Source organism: Carassius gibelio, chromosome A19 (genome assembly GCF_023724105.1).
Source record: "Carassius gibelio isolate Cgi1373 ecotype wild population from Czech Republic chromosome A19, carGib1.2-hapl.c, whole genome shotgun sequence".
NCBI lineage: Eukaryota > Metazoa > Chordata > Actinopteri > Cypriniformes > Cyprinidae > Carassius > Carassius gibelio.
In genome coordinates, this window is record NC_068389.1 from 5,276,017 (window position 1) to 5,302,609 (window position 26,593).

General features: G+C 35.9%; 1 protein-coding gene and 1 long non-coding RNA gene across 8 annotated transcripts in view; one reads left to right on the plus strand and one right to left on the minus strand.

Moving 5' to 3' along the window:
• Positions 1-26,593, plus strand: part of LOC127935833 (uncharacterized) — a 221,460-nt gene that overhangs the window by 20,658 nt on the left and 174,209 nt on the right. The window contains exon 1 of one of the 2 annotated variants that reach the window (XR_008148187.1): positions 24,151-24,297. The exons of the other annotated variant lie outside the window; for it this stretch is intronic. This is a non-coding gene — a long non-coding RNA (uncharacterized LOC127935833). Of the gene's footprint in view, positions 1-24,150; positions 24,298-26,593 lie in introns of those variants that run through there. 2 annotated transcript variants of the gene reach the window in all.
• Positions 1-26,593, minus strand: part of LOC127935786 (receptor-type tyrosine-protein phosphatase U) — a 263,677-nt gene that overhangs the window by 13,302 nt on the left and 223,782 nt on the right. Inside the window, exons 18-27 of one of the 6 annotated variants that reach the window (XM_052533960.1) lie at positions 20,975-21,047; positions 20,685-20,761; positions 16,907-16,924; positions 13,410-13,463; positions 13,145-13,181; positions 9,908-9,996; positions 8,773-8,889; positions 8,421-8,575; positions 7,616-7,751; positions 4,662-4,811 (exon numbers count right to left, since the gene is read on the minus strand). In XM_052533960.1, the coding sequence (XP_052389920.1) occupies positions 4,662-4,811; positions 7,616-7,751; positions 8,421-8,575; positions 8,773-8,889; positions 9,908-9,996; positions 13,145-13,181; positions 13,410-13,463; positions 16,907-16,924; positions 20,685-20,761; positions 20,975-21,047 (906 nt within the window). Of the gene's footprint in view, positions 1-4,661; positions 4,812-7,615; positions 7,752-8,420; positions 8,576-8,772; positions 8,890-9,898; positions 9,997-13,144; positions 13,182-13,409; positions 13,464-16,906; positions 16,925-20,684; positions 20,762-20,974; positions 21,048-26,593 lie in introns of all 6 variants that reach the window. The other 5 variants (XM_052533959.1, XM_052533961.1, XM_052533962.1 and 2 more) reach the window with 5 other exon arrangements.

Below are 26,593 nucleotides of genomic sequence, written 5' to 3' on the forward strand. Positions count from 1 at the left end.
ATTCAATGATAATAATAAAATAATAATAATAGTACTATTTAATTATAGTATTTAGTATTGAGAAACGGCATTGTGTGTGTTCGTGATGGTGATTTTAGTTGCATTGTTATGCCATTAGAAGGCAAAAGTCAGCAGTAAAGACTTTTATATTGAGAGAAACTGAAACAGGGTTGTAAACAAGGAAGCTTTTTTTTAACCCTTTCGAGTCGATTAATGCGTATACAACACCTTGTAAGTCACTGACAACAAAAGCAGTGTTGCACTGTCATCAGAAATCACGCTTAAAGTGCCCCTATTATTGGTAATGAAAGGTTCATATTCTGGTTTTGTCATTGTCTTATTAATAGGCATTTATTTTGACCTGGGTAAGATGCTAATCTGCAGTGATTGGTTGATTTGTCTCATATTCATTTCATCATGTAATGCCTGATACAGCAGCATTTGTAAGCACAGTTCTGTTTTGTGTACAGCGTTACCAGGGAAACCACTATTTCACCGTACTTAAAGTGGCACCTAGTTTAAAATAATGAATTAGCATTTTCATTCAGACCAACGCCAAAAGACCAAAAAGTGGGGAGGCAATATACTAATGTTTCATGTTGACATCAACAGAAATTGTTTGGGATTCGCTTTAAAAACGACTTGTTTCAATGATTCAGTCGACTCTTCCTTTTGAGAGACAATAACTTTATAAACACTGCACTTTCAGATTTAAAACTTTGAAGGATGTTTTCATTCACTTAGAGCTGTGTTACACACTGCATGAAAGGTCATTTTCAAAAACCCATAATAGAGGCACTCTAACAGATGAAAGGACAGTACAGAAAAGATATGGCCTTCCTCAGCGGACATTCAAACAAATGTTTTCTTGTGAATCTGAGACTGAGCTGAAGAATGAATGCTGAATCAGATGCAGGTAATCACACTTGATCAGTCCATCTCTCTCATAATACTCTACATATAATACAGTGAGCTTTTAATACATGGACACAGCAAGCTTTCAATGAATCAACTCAATGTTCCTTCGTTACTAAAGTTCTAAAGTGATGTTTTTGAATTAGTAATCAAGACTTGAGCTCAAACTGTTAAACTGTCCAACTGAGATTCAAATTTTTGGCGGAAGTAGAGATTTTTTAAAGAAACCCATTGTTGTTTCTTTTGTATTCACACACATGTAGCTTATGTATGGCTGCAAGCTGTGAAAGACCGAATCACAGCCATGCCGATATGCATGAATTTGTTCATTATAGCTGTTACTACACAGAACCATTGTTAACTGAGAAGATGCGCAAATCCACGTTCATTTTCAGCGTTTATTTGCGCATCTTCTCAGTTAACAACGGCTCTGTGTAGTAACTGCTGCTCGATGTGAAATCACGCACCTGATGGAATTTACCGCTGATTAGAGAACCGGATTTACTGACGAGATGCGCATTGACGATTGGCCGATCGTGATTGGAGCAGCCCTAATTTTATTTAATCCTTATTACATTATATTTATTTTATTTTGTATATTTTTTATCTTTATTGCTTTATTACAAAATAGTATTTAACATCAGTGAATAAACCTAAATAAATTAATACTAATAAAAATAATTAAAATCAGGTTCAGATCTCTTCAGAGTAACAACTGTAGAACACTTTTTACAGTCTTCTCTTTCAGCTCATAGTAAAAAATAAATAAAAATAATAATAAATAAAAATGCATGAGGTTTTAATATCTGGCTTTAATCAGTGCTCCTAATTTTCCTAAAGACAACTCTAATTACACACCATACGTCTCACAGTTCCAGCTAATTTTTCTCTTAAATGAATGCATATATTATGTTTGGTCTCCTTATATGGCCAAAAGTTTTCATATACTATGTCTTGGGTGTTTTGCTTGCTGAGATCACTTAGGTAACTGGTTTTTGTCAGTGTGTTTCAGCAGTACTTCCCACTTGGACCAATCTCAGCACACAGTGTCTTCCTGCATCTAAGCAATGGGATGCAGTCAATGTACTCAAACATATCACATCCGCAGTGCATTAGCAGTGTCCACAACATTAAATTGGGCTGTAATTAGACTGTAATCAGCAGTAATATTGCTGGATATTAACTAGCTCAAGCAGTAATATGCAATAGGCATGTTAATGGTTGTCTCAGCTCATGGGTCACACAAAGGATCCATTCTTATATTTACTGGAAAAGAGAACAAGAGTGAATTTCATTCATGCAGCTACTTGCCATATATTTACACATAGTTGACTTCTATGGTTGACCACATACAGTAAAAATAGCAATAATGTGAAATATTTATACATACATAAAATAACTGGTTTATATTTGAATATATTTCAAAATGCATTTTATTCCTGTGATCAGAAGCTGGATTTTCAGTATCAGTGACACATGATCCTTCAGAAATCTATATACCTATTTGTTGCTCAAATATTAGTTTTATATCCGTTTTTGCTGCTTAATAGTTTGTGGAAACCATTATATATATTTTTTTCATGATTCTTTGATGAACAGAAAATTGTAATATTTTATTCATATTAATTCAAAATAAAAACACTTTTGTAATTAAATGCATGATTGCTGAATGAAAGTATTAATTTCTCACCCCCAACGTTTGAATAGTTGTGTATCACAGTTTCCACAAAAATATGAAGGAGCACAACTGTTTCCAGCATTGGTAATAAAGCAGCATATTAGAATGATTTATGAAGAATCACATGATAATGAAAACTGGAGTAATTATGCTGATAATTAGCTTTGATCACAGGAATAAATCACATTATAATACATAAAAATGACAATATTTTTGGTAAAAAATAAATAAATAAATAAAATGCAGCCCTGATGAGACAAACACTCATTTCAAAAGCTTATTATTATTATTATTATTATTATTATTATTATTATTATTATTATTATTATATTCCAAACTTTTGACCGGTAGAGTATATTAACTAACGCTGAATGATTAAAAACATGTCAAGGTCCAAGACAACTGCAAACATTACTTAAATGGGGAGTCATCTCATTTATCATCAGTGAAATATGGAGTGCCACAAGGATCTGTCCTAGGTTCCCTTCTATTTTCGATATACATGTTGCCCCTAGGTAATATTATTAGAAAATACAGAATTAGCTTCCACTGTTATGCTGATGAAAATCAGCTATATATCTCAACAAGACCAGATTCAACTTCTCAATTATCTAACAGAGTGAGTTAAAAATGTAAAAGATTGGATGACCAATAATTTTCTCCAATTAAATTCGGATAAGACAGATATATTAATTATTGGACCAAAAAACACTACACAGAATCTTGTAGATTTCAATCTGCAACTAGACAGATGTTACTTCCTCTACAGTCAGAAATCTGGGTGTTATATTAGACAGCAATTTGTCTTTTGAAAATCATATTTCCCATGTTACAAAAACTGCATTCTTCTATCTTAGAAACATTGCCAAGCTACGAAACATGTTATCTGTTTCTGATGCAGAAAAGCTAGTTCATGCATTCATGACCTCTAGACTGGACTATTGTAATGCACTTCTAGGTGGTTGTTCTGCTTCGTCAATAAACAAGCTACAGGTAGTCCAAAATGCAGCAGCTAGAGTCCTTATGAGGTCAAGTAAATATGATCATATTACCCCAATTTTACAGTCTCTGCACTGGCTACCTATTAAGTTCTGTATCAGTTACAAATTATCATTACTTACCTATAAGGCCCTAAATGGTTTAGCTCCTGCGTACCTAACTAGCCTTCTACAACGCTACAACCCATCACGCACCCTAATGTCACAAAACGCTGGACTTTTGGTAGTTCCTAGGATAGCAAAGTCCACTAAAGGAGGTAGAGCTTTCTCACATTTGGCTCCCAAACTCTGGAATAGCCTTCCTGATAATGTTCGGGGTTCAGACACACTCTCTCTGTTTAAATCTAGATTAAAAACGCATCTCTTTCAAATTATGTATCTCTTAAATTGTGAGTGTAGTTGCATCTGATCAAACACGCATTCTTATTCTTTAGCTTGGGTTAAACTAACTAATTTTATTTTGTTGGATCAGCAGCTATGCTAATGATGTCTCTATTTGTTTCTATGTTTTGTAACTAGGATTTGCACAAGCTCCATTCTGGATCCAGAACACCTGAGAAGAGAGGATGCTGACCCTCTGAAGACCTCAGATGATGCTAACCCTGAATTAACAAACAGAACTAACAAATATTGCTACAAGTGTGACTGCATCATATAATAATTATTAATTATTAATAATATTAATAATGTTAATCGTCTGGCTGACTACGTCTTTTATTAATTTTCCACAAATCCTGTCATACGTGCACAAACTGACAGTCAACAGTTATAAGCTATTACTAAATATTGTAGAAACATATTTTTCTGTAAAGTTGCTTTGTAACGATTTGTATTGTAAATAACGCTATACAAATTAACTTGAGTTGAATTGAATTGAATTGCAACCAACTGCCCATTAAATACAGTCTATGTAGAGTTATGCTGTTGCAATCTAAACTGGTGAGTGACATCCTAAAAATCACAACCTCTAACCTCTTCAGACTCAACAAGTCTATGGCCAGCAAAGAAAGTAAGGTTAGTCTTTTCTGAGTCTTTTGTCCTCAGCACATTCACTCCTAACTCTGGCTCACCTGAAACTCTTCACGCAGTTGAGAGGTGTTGGTCTGAGAATCCACACTCAACATGTCCTTAAAGGTAAGCGCAAACTCGCCGATGGGGATGGCGGTCTCTCCGCACAGACAGGCCTCTAGTATGGCATCATGGATGAATATGTACTGCTCCTGAAAGAGAGATTGACACAGAAAGAGTCACCTCAGGACAGAAAACTGCTTCAAAGAAATGAGGCCATGTCAAAACATGCACGATGCAGTGTCCAATTATTTGCTTTTATCTGGCTTTAATTAAAAACGATGTGACAAAATGTCAGAGAGATTAATTGAGGGGGCAAATATTAACTTAATTTAGCAGTGTAGGAGGGAAATGTCAAAGTAAATCAAATCTATATTTTCACGTAAAGATGAAATACACTTTTGCACTCATCTACAAATGTCCATCAGCAGAATGACTTTAGACTTAAGAAATTGGTGGTATTTGACAAAAGTTATCACTAGTAAAAATAAAAAAAAAATGTGAGAGATGCTTGGCCATGCAAACAAGCTTCCATGGTGCTGTGGTTCTCTGGATGGTTGCCAGTGTGTAGCAATGGGGAAGTTAAAGTGTTTAGTGTATGTGGCTTTTAAGGGTGTTTGGGTGGTTACTTACTGACTTAAGTAATGAAGGCTTATTGGAAAAACATGCCAGTGTCAAAACATTGCTATAACGTCGCTTCTAGCATAGTTTGTGACACTTTCAAACTGAAATCTCCTTTCAAAGTGATATCTGGCAATACTTCACTATGTTGATTGTTCTACATATTGCAGCAGTTCAGCGATTAAATGTTTGGCGAGGGGTGCTAAGGGTTAATGCTCATGTGTGTAAATGATGTACAACATATACCAAACCCAAATCTGTTAATAAAATCTGTTAACAAAAACAAACATGATATAAAAAGCATTGCTTGAAGCAGCTATGACATTTTAGCTTCCTACAAGTCTCCTATAAAGAGCAAGTTCACTTAATCAGAAAAGATGAAGTAATATGGGCATGACTACATGATGCAAATATCAAAATATCTGCAAATTATGCACCATAGCAAAAGTATTTTAACAAGTTTAACTGCTAGGTAGAAATTGATAGCCTGAATGCACTGTAAGTCACTTTGGATAAAAGTGTCTGCTAAATGCATAAATTTAATTTAATTAAATTTGTAATTGTTGTTCCAATGTACAGATATCATTTTTATATCAGATCCTTGACAATAAATAATCCAACTTCTCCTCTCTCTCCAACTTCATAATTAAGTTAGATATTTCAAAAATTCTACAACCGTAAATATAAGCCATAGAAAAAGTGACAACTGCCCTGTGAAAAAAGGATTGTAGACATTTGATTGTGGTCTACTCTTTAACTCTATTAGTATATCAGAGGGTTAAAGGTCAAGCATTAGCTGTCTGTTTTATCTATGTTAAGGAAGTACACTAGATCAGCCTTTAGCTTGCATTCCTCAATTCATATATCATAGGCATCAGTGTGTAATCGTGTGTAATTTCACATGCATTATAAAGCAGTCAAGACAGCAAGGCAAGCATGTTTCATGGCCTTGTTTATGTCTTGAAAGTGTTCTAGTGATATTAAGTGAACAGTGATTATACATTGAATGATGGTTTCTTCTGTGTTGTCCAGCCCCTTGAGGGTTGACTTGAATAGAAAAATAATCACAGCTATCAGTTTATTAGCAAGCACCAACTCATTCTCTGCAGACTGACTGTGTTTGAGTTACATAGCGATTTTAACTGGAAAAATATTAGATATAAAATTTATTCAAAAGTAACACATTTTTATACAAAACACATTTTAATATAACAATGTTACAGGTTTAATATTGCAAAATAACCAAGAAATTTCATTATTTGGTCATCCTATTTGACTGGTAGTCATGTTACAGCGACACAGAAGGAAACTGAAAGAATGCAGTTTAACTTGAGGCGATCGTCGCCGTCCAAGCACAATGGCTTGCGTAGATGGAATAGTTATCCAATGGATATGTCTCTTTTCAAGTAAAATATGAGTCTTTATGGACATTTTATTATATGCATAATATTATAACAGATAAATTGGATATGCATTCAGTTATGTCTGACAACTTGACAAATATGTTGTCAATACCATTTAAATTAAGATGAAAAATAATGGTCTATTAGTGTTTAGGAATTAATTATTTTATAGGAATTTAGGAATTGTATTTTTTTTTGCATACTTATTACATTGGGCTTTTATTAAACTTTAAAACAACTTTATATACAATTTCATATTAAAAGTTAATTTATTTAACAATTTTCACAGTCTCTAAACTGAGATCTTAAATAATTTTATACCCTGTGGCTCCCCCAAATTTAGTATTATGGCCTTCATCGCTGAACCACATTAATAAAAATATAAGAAAACATCCACATAAACTCAAATTCACTGGTCTGTGGGATCTTATTTCAGGTTGAATTTTTAACTTCTATTTTTATTTTTTTGCAAACAAGTAGTAATGCTAGATCATGATGTCACTTATTTATCAACGTCATTCAGTCCTGCTGCCTGTATTAACACTGTGGTTCAGTTCGTTTGGTTCTAGTTCAAATACTTGGTTCTGTAAAGATTATACAGAAGTTGAAGTCAAAATTTAAAACAGGATGTTGGCCTGAAATATTAACATTTAAAAACAACAAGAATTGTCATTCGCAAACCACTGCACTTTTGCTTTTCCAAGTGAATTATTCAGAGAGAAAAAATGTGGGACTTGATTATTTTATTTATTTTTTATTTTTTCCCTCAGGATTTGATGGATATTTTGGAATTTGGGAAACAGCATTCACGACATCCAGATGAAGCAAACTCTGTCATCAAATGAACTGATCAACCTAGTTTAGTTGGATGACTAGCTGATTAATAGATCGTTGGGACCCATCATTTGTTTCTGATAATGACGTTTTCTCACCTCAGTCTGGATCATGTTGATACGTCGCGAGCAGAGCGTCTTCACACAGTTATAAATGTCCACCACACCCTCACACTCCGCCATATCCAGCATCACGTCCAATACGATGTAACAGCCGGTACGGCCAGCACCCATACTGCAGGCAGACCAATAACAGGGTTGGATGAAACTACCACACTCTTTCAAGAAGAGCATTAAAAGAGCGTCTACGATGACCTGCTACTTCCACAGTCAATTAACCAGCTCCCAACCGGAGACATCTTGAAGCTAGAACTGGACTAGATGAGCCTGAGTACAGACTCTACATGCAGTACCTCGATACAGTTGGTAATAAACAAAAGTAATAAAGTAAAAAACAAAAATGAGAGAAATATCCCTGACAATCTTGAATGAAACACTGCTGCAGTTTAATTAAACAATAAAGTGGAGAGATACAATGGAAAGCGATAATGTTAAAGAACAACAAATGGAGAGATACATTGAGGAACACATTACATCACTTTAACACGTTGACTTGTTCAAGAAAGGGTACATTTTCGAGATAAATGTGGATGAGATGCTCATGTGAACGTTTCATCAGTGTTCAGGGATGATTCACTGAATTGGTTTTCTGTCCAATGCAGTTTTATCTGATACATAAATGTATTTCATGTGAATAAGTGAGATCGTGGGGCAGAAACACGTCCTTGGATTGCTGAACTGCAGATGTGAGCATTTTTTTCCAAGGGTTAACACTAGTTGGATATTTTCACTTAGCATATATAACATAAAAATGGCGCTAAAACAAGAAGTAGTGCTTGATTACCTGCAGTGGACCACCACTGGGCCAGCGTCGGGCGGCGTGGAGGCTTTGACCCGCCGGAGGAAGGCCAGCAGTCCTGTGGCATGATATGGGACGCCATGTTCTGGCCAGTTCGTAAAGTGGAACTGGCAGACTTCATGTTTAGCTGGGTAACCACGCTGAGAGAGGACAAATAAACAGCATGTATTCATTAGAACGTGCTTCCAAAAAACGTTCTTACTTATTATTTATACATTTTTTCAATGATTTCTTAATTTGATCAAAATAAACACATGGACAACAGCTCCATTAACTAATTTACATTCAATAACATAAAATCATTGCGCAACATTAATAAACATCTCTACAGTCTTACCCGCTCCATGGCAAAAGTGCGTACGGTGTATTCTGCCAGCGTTTCTGTTTTCAGCAGAGTGATTTTAATGTCTCCATAGAGCTCACTGTCATCAGGCCAGTATTTACAGCACTTCATCTGAACCACACACACACACACACACACACACAGAGAGAGATACAATTAACACACAGCAGCTACAACTGCAATCACCCACTTCAGGAGTTATATTATCAGGAGTTATATATATATATATGGTTTGATTTAACCTTAAATTGTAATTGAATATTTTTTTTTAATCTGTATTTTTCCCAAAGTCAAAAAGATTCATACAAAGTAAAAATGGTTTTGAAGTACAAAGATTATTTATTATAAAAAACTTAGTAACTTAGTAACTATTTTTTTTTAGACTCAAGACAAAATGTTACTAAATGTAGGGTAATTTAATAAATTTGCTGCTTATTAATAGTTAATAAAGTAGTTGTTAAGTTTAGGTCTTGGGTAAGATTATGGATGTAGAATATAGTCATGTAGAATATGCACTTTATAAGCACTAATAAACAGCAAATTTGTTAATAACAGGCAAGCTAATAAGCAACCGGTTAATAGTGAGAACTGGTCCCTATACTATTGCGTAGTATATACTCAAACATATACTATACTATAATTTCAAGATAAATTCAAATAAATGTTTAAATAATGTTAACATCAGCTGCAATATATATATATATATATATATATATATATATATATATATATATATATATATATATATATAATTATCATATAACTATAGTATCATGTAACTATCATATAACTATAACATAGTTGATACATTTAACACATACAACTGTTATTCTAACATTGAAACTATTGTAATTTGGCACAAACAAGCCAATTAATAAATAGACCAAAAGGAAGAAAGAATCTGAAAACCCAAAGATGTTACAGTAACTGTAGTGACCATGGTATTTCGGAGGTATGCTATTAACAGATGGCTGGCCGATTATGGAATGTTCTCGGGCTAATGGGGTTCCTTGGTAAAGTTTATCTTCAGTAATGGTCAGCAGTGGGTCAGTGTTCAGTAATGGATGGTGTCCGTCAGTGGGTGGGCAGCCCGAGGCAGAGGTAGACTTATTCTACTCACTCTCCCCACCTCCACCAGTTTGGTGATCATCACGATGCTGTAGCAGTTCTCCTGCCAAACCATGCGCCAGAAGTCATAGATCATGTCCTGCTTGGGCCCTGCGGAGAGAGAGAGAGAGAGAGAGAGAGAGAGAGATGGGCTTTCACGGAGAACTGTGGGAGGTGAATCATTTGAACGCAAGATGAAGAGAGAACAGAGGTGGTTTTGTAAAATAGCAGGTCGCAACATCGACGAGGATTATATAAGAAAGGAGAAAACAGAGACAGCGAGCTGCTGGGACAGGAGAGCTATATCGGCTCATATAGAAGACAACGAATGGAGAAGCTGCTGGCAGGGACAATCCAGTGAGTGATAGCAGCGAGAAACTAGAGTTTGAACTGTTTTCTGAAGAAATGTGAGTGGTTGCAGGATGCTGGGCAGTTACTAAGGCCCATGTTCTCAGTGCGCTGCTATGTGGTCGCTAAGATGTTATGAGTGTATCATAAACACACTGTTTTGTAGCGCAAACTCTTATTGTTATTGTGCAAGTCTTCGAATAACACAAGAATGCTTAAACAGTGGACCGGCCCGGATCCATAAACTGCTCAGTCTAGTCTTAAAAGGTTCGCTATTTTTTTTTTTTTTTTTTGCTTTAAGACTGATCATAGCTTTTTAAAATCAGTTACTAAAAGGTAAAATGGTCTATGCTGAATTTGGAAAATAAGACGGATGACTATTTTTCTGCTCTTAGCTCTTAAAGGGACAGTACACCCAAAAATGAAAATTTGCTGTTAATGTAATAACCCCCAGGCCATCCAAGATGAAGGTGACTTTTTTCCCACGTACAATAAATGTCTCTGGTTGCTGTTTAAAAAAAAAAAAAACATCTACAGAAAAGACCAAATCAATCCCCGTGGTTCCTGATGATTTATAAGTGAAACAATCCATCTGTGCAAGAAATGAAACATTATTTTCAACATGATTACCTTTAATCTACAGCCTCAGTCAAATGGTTATCGGTGAGTTTCAGCAAAAAATCTGCTTTTAATGTAAAAAAAATAAAAATAAAAATGGTTGGACGGTTTAGACATTGTAGTTTATTGTAGTGGGTGAGAGATTTGTTTAAATCACTAATGCCTGAGCATCAGTGAGACCTGCCTCAGGAAACACCTCTAATAAAGCATTTACTCTTAATGACATGAGCTGAACTCTTTCATTCTCACTCTCTTCTTTTCTTCTTCATGTATTTTTCTGCACACACATCACACATGCATAGCACGAAACGGAAACAGATACACATGGAAATATTAGAAACACTAAAGGAAAGCCACTGAGGGTTTGTACGCGCAGTGCTGTGAACACTCTGCCCTCAGGCGACGAGTCTGTTTTCTTCTCTACCTGTTAAAACAATTACAGCCAACAACAGGTGCTGCGCTTCCTGCGTTCCTGAGCAGCTCTGCCGCTATCGCCTGCAGCTATAACCGCGAGAAATCACATCTCAATGCTCTGCTTTACAGCCGGGATGAAGCCGAGGTTATTCATGATAAAAGAAATGTAAAAAGTAATGTTAAAACAGGAATGTTTTCGAGGTTTAAATAGAAAGTGGGGAGAAATATTGAAACGGCGTTTCCACGTTGACAGCATCTAAATTGACCAAGGGCTACAGCAACTCTGAAATAGCTGCAGGAATTTATAATTTATACACACCTTGAAGAATCTGAGGCGGATGAGACTAAAATTGAATTATTTGGCCTAAACACCAATCTATATGTCTGATAGAAATCCAATCCAGCTCAGCATCCAAATAATATCCTGTTATGGGGTGTTTCTCTGCAGCAGGGAATGGAGCTCTTGTCAGGATAGAAGGAAACACGGATGGGGCAAAATAACGTCAAATTATTGGGGAAAATAGTAAACAACGGGAAGAAGGCTAATATTCATAAGGGTTAGCATCAGACCAAAAAAACATGGAGAACAAGCAAACAAAATGAAAAACAACACCCGAAGCACACTGTCACTGTAGTGTTCTGAGTTTTTCATGGGCCATGCCATTTTGCAATAATCTAGTTGTCATCATGTGGGTTTGAGGGCTTATGAGCTGCAGATGCAGGGCTGATGGGGTAGATTTGTATTAAAGCCCACTGAGTCAGGAACACATCTGTATGTGGCGCTGTCACAATGTGAACATACAGATGGCCTTCACAGGACATAGATCTCAGGACCTGAAGCCAGTTTAAACCTCCAAGCCCAGCAAAGCCCACCCACGAGTGTGTGTACACCTGCTCAAACAGAGAACAGCAGTGAATGAGTGTGTTTGTGTTTGGAAGGAGTCAGTGTTGATCAGTGGCCCTGGTGTGGTGACGACCAACATGAGTGAGAGAGAGAGAGAGAGAGAGAGAGAGAGAGCGGATGAAATGAGATGGGTCTGAGTGTGAGTGTGTGCTGTTTGTGCTGCAGAAGAACCTGAGAGCCACAGAGACAAAACTACAGACAGATGGACACATCCTCTAAAGTGTCTTATGGTAACTAAATGTTTTGAAATATTATTACAAATAAAATAAGTGTGTTCTTTTTGAATATCCGTTAAAATGTAATTTATTTCTGTGATGCTGAATTAATAATAATAGTAATAATAATAATAATAATAATAATAATAATAATATAATGCATACGTCTTCACTGGCTTTGATACATTTAATGCATCCGTACATACATATAGTATATATATATATATATATATATATATATATATATATATATATATATATATATATATATATATATATATATATATATTTATTCACTTCACTTCATTGTATTATTCATACATAAATAATTAATTAACCCTAAATATCAATTAATATACAGCTCACATACATGTTTTAACTGACAATCCATGTCTTAATGCTTCATTCACACACTAAAGCTGTTGTGCCCTGGAAGAAGACGGTTGCAGAAATGGCTGGATCATGATTAAGATTCTGATCAATTGTATCTGAATTAAACAAAAATAATCATCTTAGTCAGTCACCCTCACAAAGGAAGGTAGAAATCTATTTAGAAATCGCAAGAACAATATCTGCATATGAATCATTCAAACCATTGTAGTAGAATTGGAGCACACACACAAACACACACACACACACACACACATTTAGAAGTAATTTGTTTATCAGCAACTGTAAAACACCACACAAAACAAATAGTATTAGTATTGTGTGGTGTATTCAAACGTGATTTCAGAGTAGCAGAATTAAAAGCGCTCACCTTGTGTGGCGATGAAATGGTTGGAGCGCTGATACCCCTGAGAGAGAGACAAAGAGAGACATGCATTATTATCAACTAATGATATGTTAATTACATTTCAACAACATTAACATACTATATTCTGACTTATCCCATTTAAAGTGTATCATTTCTGTGCCTCTTGCATCACCAGACAAAATTGCATAAAATAACGACTGGCTTTTCCAAACACTCCCCCTTGTCCTCCACCGCTCAGAAAAACAAAATAAAGCCGTCCCAAACTCACGCCATTGTTGTCTCCAAACTCACGCCACTGTTGCAGTTGACTCTGCATATTAAGCTGAGATAGGAGAGAGAAATCATTAAGCTATCCTGCAATATGCTATCCATACCATTACCATCTGAATATGTTACATGTTTCTTCAGTCTAATGAAAATACAAAAAAAAAGCACAGCGTAGAGACAACCTCAAAGCCCTAATGTACGGGGTCTCTGACAGAAACACAGAATTATACAGAAGAACGCTCTTATGAAGTGTGTGATTCATGACTGAGCAGAACATGTGTCTCTGGATCTCAGAAATGAAAGTGTTTCTCCTTGACATTTGATAAAGCAAGCAAATATGCACGTATCCTATCTGCAGTATGTGTGTATCATTTGATATTGATTTTTTTTTAAGCTTTAAGAATTGAATTTACTCATGTCTAGTAAATCCTATATGATGTTCAAACAAACATTATCTGAATGCTGCTTTCTAAATGCCAGAAACAAAATGCAAAGCATTAAATGCCACGTATTACAGCCTGATATTTCAGTCAACTGGCTTTTGGGTCACCGGTGGTGGAAAACTGTAGTTACACCAGACCTGACACACATAACAAATAAATACATAGTGAAATAAAGGTTTTGCCTTTTGATCAATTCCACAGGTTTATTTATTTAGCTAAAATATGTTATTTATACAATGTGCTTGGTGCAGAACCAAAAAGTTTTGTATACAGTTGTTTGGGGGAATCCGTCAAAAAGGTTACAAAATCTTAATTTGTAATATAGGTGTGATCCAGGGCTATGCCGTTTCGAACTGGAAATCCCTGTTCATTTCTTCTGTTCTGTCCATTGAGGTTAGATCAGGGTTGCCAGGTCTGCATAACATAACCAGACCAATTGGTACTCAAAACTAGACCAATCACAACTAAAACTAGCCCAACTGCATTTTCAGGGAAACTGAGTATCAACATTGCTCCAAAATTATTTAATAGTGTCATAATAAAAGTATCCCAATTCTGCTAGAAAGCACTGGGTCAAAGTTCAGTAAAATATGAACACTAAATACTTTATAAGTACTAGAAATAATAATAAGTATTGAATATCATGCTTGTACTGAATTCTGAATGAAAGTGACACTGGGATTGCAATCTATTCTGGTTCTGTATCCACATCACTATGAACAGATGCTTTCTGAACTGCTGTTTTCTCACTGCTGTCATTTATTTATTTATTTATTTATTTTTAGAGAGAATAGCGTGCAGCACATATTCACATATTTTAAGTACATCAGGAACTTAAAGATGTTCATAAAACCCAGTTCAGTTGCAGCTTTGGTTCATTCTAAAATATCTTTCGTAAGTCTGGGGAAGTCTTAGGAAGAAGTGACAGAACTGTCACAGGTGCCCCTCTTAAAAACTAGGTGCACGATAACTCTACATGCACATTTTGTCAGCATTTGTAAGGCACACTGATGTCCTGCCCACAGAATGTAGAGATGTCCAAATCAGTCACTTACAGGGTCCCATGACAGTTCGGGCTCTGCTGCAGAAGTCTACAGCCTGAGCAGATCTTCTTCTGTTCTTAAAACCTGTGTTCAGTAAGGTCTGTTATAGACTGTATCACATGCTAATCCTTGACAAGTGCTAGCGATGGCTTGCTGTAGTCAGAAATCAATAGATTGTTTTTGGGTGAAGAGCAGGGCAGCTTTATACAGTAACTGTAATGAGCCTTTATCTGCTGATCAGTCACCCACAATGCATCTCAGCCTCTGTGTGAGGGGTTTGCTTAAGAAAAGAAAACTTTGCTTTTAGTCTCAAAGGTTATGCCGATTGATTGTACAGTAGTCAAAGGTTTTTTGTAAAGTGCCTATGAATGAAATGCCTATGTGTGCCTGGACATCATGTACCATGTGATGGTGGGAATTGGTAGAGATTTTGCAATTCTGCTTGACAGATTAATATCTGCAGCTGACATTAGGCACTGCTTCAGGTTATTTAGGCAAGATATCAGATGAATATGAAGGTGCGTGGACGTGTCCCAACAATTCATGAAAAGGAATAATTTGTTAGTATGGGGTTTGTTTGTTAAGCACAACATCCAGCTGGTTATGGCTGCCAAGCATCGTTACCTCTGTATAATGTGTGTGTCAAAAAATGGTGTGTGAGTGTGTGTGTGTGTGTGTGTGTGTGTACTAGTTTGCATACGCTTCAAATACAGCTCATCCAATCAGAGTCACAAATCCTTTTATAATATTATAAGTGTACACATAAAGCATACCAAAAATTATCCAACCCTGGCATTGTGTAAAATAACAAATACAATAAAAATAACACATTTTTAAATTATATTATAAAATAAAATGTGTTTTATGCAATAGTTGTAAAGAAACCCTGAAGACGGAAATGTATCCTTCAGACAGGATAGTGATCAAAAACCCAAAACTTTAGTCCACCTGACTCGCAATACTCTTGTTAAAGTTATGGTAAATGCTAATGTACTCAAAACCACCTGGATGTCTTACATGTTTCATTAAATACAGCAGGGCTCCATTCTGTGCCTATATAATGTAAACAATGTGTCTTTTATGATAGACGATGAACCTGACAGAAATTAACGCGGTCTGCACTTTAACTGCACACTCAGATTACACTGAAGCTACGGCATGCTAAACTAAACTAAAGACAGTAATCTGGAACAGAGACTCATCTGTTCAACCCCGAGAAACACACAAAATGAAAGACAGCCAAAAGCTGTAGAAAATCACAAGGACAAAGTGACAAGAACACAAGAGAAGAAAGAAACTGTAAGGAAAAGATGTAGAGAAATGTCAGACCTCCGAGTTCGCTCTATCTATAGCCTTGGGATATGAAGCTACAATGTTGAATATATTGATATTCATTCCCTTTATTTTCCCTTTCCTTTTGTTTTCAAAGTAAATCACACACGGAAATGGAATAACATAAAAAAGTATATTAAGCTGTTCTGAAGATGAAACAAAACTGATTTGTATGGGTTTTATATAATTATCTATCCTAAAATAAGATATATTTGTAATTATTTTATTGTTTATTCTAATCAAACCACATTGCTCAATGAATAACATATGTAAAACATCCAGCATAATGGCATAAAACATCATGGTATTTAATCACACACTGTAAAACATGAGATGGAAATACAGCATAAGTGCTTTATCAGCTACATATCCCACATATCCTTAAACAAATGAGTATTAATGAAATGCTTCTAAGACCAAGTTTAATTTGTGGATTTTCATTTTTGTCCAACACGAGGTGTGGATTTCAGAAACCGAGAGTGATTTTAGTGTGGTTAAGTTGATAAGGCTGTGGGTTACAGGAAGTGATGCGATGAGATCTAACAAAGCTACATTAAACACAAACAACAGACAGAAAAGAAGGGTTTAGGAAATCAAATGTCTGAGCCCAGAGCCATGATAGCAGGAACAAATGAGTAATGGACAGACGATGACAGAAGACGAGAAAGACAAGTACTTACTTCCCTGTTTATCCGAATCTAAAAGATCCCAGACACAGAGAAAGAGGGATGGGTGAGAGAAGAGAGAAGAGAAACAAAGAGAGACAGCATAATTAGCTGATTAGAGAAAAGAGGAAAGAAATAAAGACGTCAGAAGTCAAGTTCTTAATCCTGACCACCAACAGTGAGGAACTCACTTCAAACTGCCTGCAGATTACAGTTCAGAGTTCCCCATGCACTGTCTGAGAAAATCTGAACCAAACAGTCGATCGTACTCTTTCATGTTCAAAACGATATGTTTTAGCAGCACAGGAAAAATAACCTAGTATAACAATGATTTCGCCATTCACAATGACATATCTATATTTCATACAGACTAAAGACCTTTCCAAACTGAGCGCGAAAAAGCTAAATTAATATCGGACGCGATTACGCACTGGAATAAAATAGTAGATTTATATGGATGCTTCCACATAGACTTTGAACATTCGCGAATCTTTTCTGTATCGCAAAACGAAATCACAGGCAGTCCAATAAGATTTGAGCTAGGATCACGTGACTGGAGCAGCTGTGTAACAAAGCTACCAGTGTAACAAACACAGAAGGAGAGTATCCCGGATAAGAGAAGAGAGGGGATGCTGACTTCTTGTTATCATTGGTATTTGAGAACAGATTTATTCTCACACATTCTTTATACAGAATAAGATTTCTATCAATTCTCCATTGATTTATGTGATCCATAGAGCGAGTGTTATGAGTCGGACCGCGTTCACTCTTTTTCTACACATGAAATATGAAAGCAAATAGACATGATTATGACAATCTATTTTCTGTATGTGTTTTGTATGCAACTCATGGTACTTTTATAGCAATAAAGGATGCTTATTTATGACAAATGGGGTGGTGTTGGCGCAGTGGATAAGACACATGCCTTTGGTGTTGGAGACCCGGGTTCGAATCCACTGTGAGACACCAATGTGTCCCTGAGCAAGACATTAACCCCTAGTCGCTCCAGAGGCGTGCGACCTCTGACATACATAGCAACTGTAAGTTGATTTGGATAAAAGAGTCAGGTAAATGTAAATAGTAGCAGCGCATGTGCCTGCTTATTTTTCAAATCAACTATAGAACACGACTTGGAAGATATTACAAGCACTAGTTGATGGTTTACAATGGGTAAGCAAATAAATTAATAATTACATACATTTTAAAGTATAGCTTGATACTAATTGTACTCCTAATTATATTTTAGGATGTAGCCTATTCTTGCAAGCATTACTGATAGTTTGTGTTTCTAGTGTAGAACAATACACTATATTTTATCACTATCACTATCTTATCTTAATTTAATGCTGTATATTGAGCAGTGGACATTGTTATATCCATAGACGAGATACATATCTGAGGAAAAATGCATTGTTCATCGTAAATGGTTGGAATTAGCAGAAGGTGAACAATCGCTTTTTCACATCGTGCTCAGTGTGGAAATGCCATAAGGGTAAGAATTTTAGGCAGCTTGCATTTTGAACTTTCAAGTCAATTTTCAGTCAAATTTGAAAACTATTCTTCATGTATATAAATCTGTAGAAATGTAAAGGTACCAGAAATCTTTAACCGGTTAGGGCATCTTCCATCAAATTCTGTGCAAAGCACTGCCACATCAGAGCCACAATCCATACTGTCTTTGTCACTAAACGTGAACTGTTTTCTGTGACCAAATACAACGTCCCTGATATCTTGTGGTATCTTTTCATTTTAAGTGATGTATAAATACATTTTGATGTATTAAGGTGAGACACTGCAGTCAAAAACACAGTTTTTTCAAGCACCTGTCAATTTTGAGATTTTGGGCTTTTGAGTTTTTCATAAAGTGCTTTTTCAAACTAGTTGAAGGAAAACATCCAAAAGACACTGTTAAGTGTTTCTTTTATAGCACTTTATCTGTTTGTGTCAATAGATTTCAATTACAATACATATTTTTAAAGGCCGTTTTCTCAAAATGAGTTTTTTCTTCAACACTGAGCCATAAATCTCCACTTCAGTAGCACTTACACACACCAGACTTGACATTTTTATTCCTGTCTATATTCTGAAGGTTTCTACAGAGGGATTTGTTCATATATATTTTCCTTGATTATATACAACAATTTATTCCACCCCAAAATTGTGAAAATATATTGTTTTCTGGCTGGCGTGACAAAAAAAGATAACCAGAATTGCCTCTGTAAAAACATGTGACTCTAATATGTCAAAAAAAATTAAACAAAAATTTTGAAACTGACTTCATCTAGTGTTCAGATGTTTGTACTAGACATGTATGCAAATTAGCACATATTTCATTAAATAATGCCTCATTTGCATATTTAAACATAACATTTTTGAAAACTTGTAATACAAAACATGTTTGCAATAATCAATGTAATCAATCAACTGGGTAAGTAAGGTGATAATTATTAGTTTTTTTTTTTTTGCCCTATTCACCTGCCTCGCCTTTGCTCAATCATTTTCTACAAGATTATAAAACATATATAACAAATCTGTCCTTAGCAGTGGAACTTGCATGAAGATTATCTTGTATATTTGTTTAAGCAGTCCGAGCTAATCTTTCTTATGGTATGCTGTAAATGTCAGTGTTGATATATTTGTATTACTGTATGTATATTTTTTTGCTTTAAAACATAGATTTACCAAAAACAGTAAATTAAATATTGGTTGACAAATTTTTAGAAGCAATCTTTTGGTGAGCGTGCTAAAATTCATAAAGTAGAGAAAATAAATTGAAAAAAGACTTTTAAACAGTGCTGCCTTGTTTCCAATATTGCCTCATTTTAGTGTGAATCCATTTAACTTGCATCACAACCTTAATAGTGATATGCATTCAAGAATCAAAAATTAAATCCACTATTTTCATTAATCACATGTGGATCTCATTCTTGCATGTGAATCACCATTGAGGAGGAGAGAAGATCAAGGTGAAGTGACACTGCTTTGCATTTTAGTATCAGACCTCTATAATCAGAGCCCATTTCTCATCAGCCAAAACCTGCCACTCAAGCACAGCAGAAGCAGAAAATACTGATTCAGGACGGCTCATTCTGAAAGCGCTTATCAGAACAACAGCTCCTCAGACGCTTCAGCCTTGAATAGAAATAAATGTTATTCAAACATATATAAAAAAAGGTTAGTTGTGAGATCTTTAGAGTCCTTCACACTGCAGAGGTTTCGATTGCTCAATTCCACCGCATAACCTTCCACCCAAAAGATGACAAAAACGGCTTTACTGAGATTCCAGCAGATAAAATAAAAAAAAAACCTGATGCTTCTTATGTGGGGCAGAAATGTCTGTTTGAAAGCCGTTATCCATCAAATGCTTAGGATTAGGAGCAAAGTGTTCAGAATCTGCCCGACAGGAAAGTGTCTCATATCGAAGATCTGAGCTAACAAATCTTTCTGGGAAAAGAGAAGACACGTCTGCACTAAAATCAGACGTGTGGCAGGTTGTTAGGGAGGCAGGACAATGCCGTTAAATGAGAGCATAACAAACAGCTGTAATATATATATATATATATATATATATATATATATATATATATATATATATATATATATATATATATATATATATATAAAGGTTTTTGGAGAAAGTTTCAAAACCAGACAGCAGTCATCTCTCAGTGAGAAAAGAAATTACTATATAAGCTATATAAATGTGTTCACCTTCACTGAAAGAAAGAGTTATTTGAAGGCAACATGCCCAGAGGCGGAGGTGAACAAAGAAGTGAAAAACAGAAACACTTACATCGATGTAATTTGCATTGACGTAGTCTGAGTTAGGATCGGCCAGCAGGGAATGCATTTTCACACGGTGACGGTCTTCTGTTTGGGATTGAAAATGAAGAAAAATGCTAGTCAGTGATGATAACAATATTATTATTATTAATAATTATAATAATAATAAATAAATCTGTTTTCCAAATCCTGATGAGCCACCTAAAGTATGTAGGCTGTGATAGCTGATCTCTATTTGTAACTCATTTACTGTTGTAACCCAGTATTTGTGATATAATCATTACTCTCGAGAACACTTACGACCCAGAAGGGTGTCGTGTCGGCCCTTGGTTTTGTCCTTATTTTCTTTTATGTCCCAGCCATCGAAAAAACTCTGCAGACACAAAAGCAGAAACATGACTGTGGTGTGCTGGACACAAACACACTAACATTCATGAAGAAATGAGTAGATACAGTAAAGATGCATTACATTTAGCAAAAGTGACAATATATATATATATATAGTGTTATACAATAATTATCTTTTAAATAAATTATTTAACATTCCTCTGAATTTCTCAAATAATAATAATAAAAAAAATATAACAGGAGTTACGTTGTCACACTACACTGTTGGAAGAAACAATGAAGACGGAAAATGGCATTAAGAGTCTTTAATAAATAGAATTACAGGGCATAATCCACATCAGGAACTGGAGCAAACACACATAGATGAGAAAACAGACAAGCACAGACTGAACAGACTGGGGATTAATTATCAGAATATCTTATTGTCGTATCATATAGGCTATAGTCAACCAAACATAGCTACACTGCTTCATTTAAATAGCCATGCAGCCTGAGTTTGGGTGCATTCCACGTGTTTATTGCGATGTGGATTTATTTTTTTAATTTTTTTTATTGCAGAAAGTGCATTAGGTAAAAAGCTTGTTTTATTCAAATGCATTGTGAATATGGGAACATATGGATTTGTGCCGAAAGAGAGAGGCTGTGTGAGAACAGTGCCGTTTGCTGTCAGTTTCTCTTTAAATTACTTTTTGGCTTGTTTAGAAACTTATATTCTCCATTCATGTTCTGTTCCTAATGCCGTTAAATTTAAAGGATTTGTTGTGAGGAGAAGTAAAATAGCCTGTATTCTAGTTATTGTGTTTACTGTTTGTTCATTATAACTGCATTACTTACCAGTATTATTTCTGAATGATGCGGTTTCTCCTTAACTTTTTTTTTGTGATATTGTGCAGCACACATTTAACAGCATACATTGTGAAATTACATTGTGTGCTGTGCATCTGTTACCTAAACAAAAACAGTTACTGCTTATTTATTTATTTATTTTGAATGTGATAATAACACATCTATTTTTAATAATGTAATAAAAGTGTTGTAATTACTCTGTCAAAAGCAAGAAAATCATGAAGCTGATAGTTTTCAGAGGCATCTGTGTGCATGTATGCGTTGAGCATTGAGCATTGCCTGTGTACTCCAGCTGTCTAAGTGCTTTCTAATGCCATGTAGTTTTCGAGTTAATGTATGACAGCTGTTTAGCACACATTCCCCCAAAAAGCAGGTGAAGTGTAGCACCTGGCAATTACATCTAAATGACTGTAATTTCAAAAAGACCCCCCAAAATATGTGCAAGTCACGTTTTCCCACTCATCCATTAAGTCCCCTTCGCTCTTACATTTTATCAAGTCAGACACAGTTAACAGAACAGAAGCTTTATTAGGATGCTGATGTTAATTTCCTGTTGGTCACAGAGCGCTTTTTTTTCAGGAGTGTGTGAGAGTTTTGTTTTGTTCTAAAACCAAAATGAATCCAAGATGGAGGCTTTAATGAGTTTTTTACAGATTAAACTTATCTTTATAGTAAAAAAATACATATGTGGTATTAATTAAATAATGATAATATATCAAATGTAATTTTTTTTAAATCTTTAGAATATACTGACAAACACTTTGAAAATGCATGTGGTATGGAGCAGTGTTGGAGGTAATGCATTATAAGTAGGTAGTGTCTGTGAAGCTGGGTGGAACACAGACTCATTTGAAAAATGATATGATGCCCTCTTCTGCACAGTCTGTAAGGGCAGCATTCAGGCCACAGCTGAACAGGATATTAAATGAGTTCTGATTGGCTGTGATTGTCACTTCACTCTGCATTTGCTTTCAGTGTGGAGAGAAAAAACAAAAAAACAAACAAAAAAAAACTTAATGCTGGATGCTTTGTGATCATTATTTAGTTCTGTGCAAACTTCATATAGCCAAAATTGAAAATTGTACTTCTTGTTACAAGTATGGAAGAACCATCACTTCTACTACAAAAGACTACTTTTTAAGTTATCTTCCTGATGTATCCAAATTCCTTAGCATATCCAAAACCCAGAACAACTTGATGATGTAACAGAAACTATGGACTCTCTCTTTTCTAGCAATTAAATACAGTTGCTCCTTTACGCTTAGGGAAGGTTAAGGAAAACAGTCTGACACAATGGTATAATGAGCACACTGGCACCCTAAATAGAGCAGCCCGAAAAATGGAGCGCAGCTGGAGGAAAACAAAACTAGAGGTATTTCGTATTGCTTGGCGGGAAAGTAACCTATCCTACAGAAAAGCATTTAAAACTGCTAGATCTGATTACTTTTCTTCTGTTTTAGAAGTAAACAAATATAACCCCAGGTATTTATTTAATACAGTGGCTAAATTAACGAAAAATAAAGCCTCAACAAGTGTTGATATTTCCCAACACCACAGCAGTAATGACTTTATGAACTACTTTACTTCTAAAATCAATACTATTAGAGATAAAATTGCAACCATTCAGCCATATCAACCATATCAAACATCGTATAGATTTTAAAATATTGCTTATTACTTATAAAGCCCTGAATGGTTTAGCACCTCAGTATTTGAATGAGCTCCTTTTACATTATACTCCTCAGCGTCCAGAACGTTCTCAAAACTCAGGCAATTTGATAATACCTAGAATATCAAAATCAACTGTGGGCGGCAGATCCTTTTCCTATTTGGCGCCTAAACTCTGGAATAACCTACCTAACATTGTTCGGGAGGCAGACACACTCTTGCAGTTTAAATCTAGATTAAAGACCCATCTCTTTAACCTGGTTTACACATAACATACTAATATGCTTTTAATATCCAAATGCGTTAAAGGATTTTTAGGCTGCATCAATTAGGTAAACCGGAACCGGAAACACTTCACATAACACCCGATGTACTTGCTACATCATTAGAAGAATGGCATCTACGCTAATATTTGTCTGATTCTCTCTTATTCCGAGGTCACCGTGGCCACCAGATCCAGTCTGTGTCCAGATCAGAGGGTCACTGCAGTCACCCGGATCCAGTACGTATCCAGACCAGATGGTGGATCAGCACCTAGAAAGGACCTATACCTCCCTGAAAGACAGCAGAGACCAGGACAACTAGAGCCCTAGATACAGATCCCCTGTAAAGACCTTGTCTCAGAGGAGCACCAGGACAAGACCACAGGAAACAGATGATTCTTCTGCACAATCTGACTTTGCTGCAGCCTGGAATTGAACTACTGGTTTCGTCTGGTCAGAGGAGAACTGGCCCCCCAACTGAGCCTGGTTTCTCCCAAGGTTTTTTTCTCCATTCTGTCACCGATGGAGTTTCGGTTCCTTGCAGCTGTCGCCTCTGGCTTGCTTAGTTGGGGTCACTTCATCTACAGCGATATCGTTGACTTGATTGCAAATAAATGCACAGACACTAGGGGTGTGACGGTTAGTATATAACCGTGAGACCGACGGTTATAGTTGAACACCGTCATTAGAACTCTATAACCGCCAAAACCGTGTCATTAAAATATTTTTTACAAACATTTTTTATCAAAAATTATTTTCATTTTTTAGATAAGATCATAAGATGCGCAATATATCGGGAGACATGGTTTTTACCACTTAATGAAGTTTTGTAAATCGTCAGACATGATATTTACCACTTCATAAAATTTTGCTTTGTAGAAAACCTTTCTTAAAAACGAATTTCGTTTTGTACAAATTTTATCTTAATTTTAATAAATGTTTCATCAACCAATTGCATGTATTTTAATAAATAAAAAGCAAGTAAAGCAGACAATGATAACCATGACATGGAAGCGCCAGCGCGCCGCTTGCACTGCACTGTGACCTAGAGCACATCTCATCGCAAATGAAACTCAGCGTAGGCCTATGCCTCATACTTTAGCATTAAATATCTTTGCTGCATCCTTTCTAGAACAGACAATGGCTTTTTTTTTTGTGGCTCGCATCAGCAAAGCATTGCATCGCCATAGACCGCAAAACAAGCAGCGGATGGCGGGCGGGTGCGGCTTTGAAATTTCCTCTATGATTTCCATGAAGCAAAAAACGAGGACGGAATCTCAAAATCCAGACATGAAAATGAAACTTGCATTTTAATATGGACAGTCATAGAATTTGCCAAAGTTAGCTTAAAATAATCAAATCAAATCTCCATATGGACCAGTATCTGTAAATGTTAAGCCGCAAAAGTTGTTTAAAATATAAATCCGTGTTCTGCGCGTCTCTGTGTGAATTAATGAATGGCAGAGACGTGCAGGTTTGTTTACTACATAGACTGAAGCGCATGACGCTTGCATTAATTTCAGCATCTGAGCTTCAGAGTTCTCTCTCCTTCAAGCGATCTGAAATTTTCAGCTCATCTCAATGGACACAGAGCGCACCTGTATTTGACACTCTGTAAACTCTTTGTGAAGGCGCACGACTCACCGTCACTTTACCGATAGCGCTGTTTCTCACACATGCAAAGAGAGAGAGAGCGAGAGTCTTACCACGCTTAAACAACACGCTATATGTAATATAGTATATATGTAAACTATTCTTTGTTGTCTTCTCCTGTCAAAATAATGGATTAAATTTAGAAATATTCATATTCATTTTCGAACAAGCAGAAGACATACCAGTTTCTCCGGTAGTGGGCGGAGCTAATGGGCAAATGGCAATGGCTTTTTTTTTGCGGCTCGCATCAGCAAAGCATTGCATCGCCATAGACCCCAAAACAATCAGCGGATGGCGGGCGGGTGCGGCTTTGAAATTTGCTCAAAAAACGTTGGCGCGAATGATGAGTTTTGTGACAGATCTCTTTAATAAACGGAGGTCTGAAATCTCTGCCCCTTTACCGATCAGAGTGCGCGCTGACACGGAGTTAACCCGCTATCTCCAAGAACAACCAATTGACTTGGACCAGTGATGAACTGCCTTTAACTATCATTTTGCATTATTGAGACACTATTTTCCAAATGAATGTTGTTCAGTTGCTTTGACGCAATGTATTTTGTTTTAATATATAATCTAAATAAAGGTGACTTTGACTTTGACTCTCTATGTATCTCTCTCTCTCTCTCTCTCTCTATCCATGAGTAATCTTGTCACTGGAGCTGCTACATAGCATGACATTCTCATCAAAGACTTCCATTCTTTCTTCCTCATCCAAATCACATAATCAATACTTCTGTCTCCACCTCAATACATTTCTCTTGCAGATAGTGACTTTTTGAACTCCAAAGTTACCCAGGAACTATAATAAATAAATAAATCCTGAGCAAGATCGTTCTGATTTGAAACATAATTTTGAGGCTGATGGATTTTCCAAACTCAGGTGTGCTATAAAGGTCGTCTAGGTCACAGTCTGTGTGAACTCTGTGAAGATCCATGTTGGTATGAATTATTCATCATAAACTGCAAAAGTAAACTGTGATTAATGATGTAGTTCTTAGTCAGTTAATTTCATTTTATTTATTTTTTACCAAAAAAGTCTGGAGGGCCAAAACGAAAGCAAAAGATGCACTTTAAATGGAAATGTATTCATGTGGACAAGGCTTGAGGAATTGCAAAATCTAGCAACAAACTGCTAAGTCGG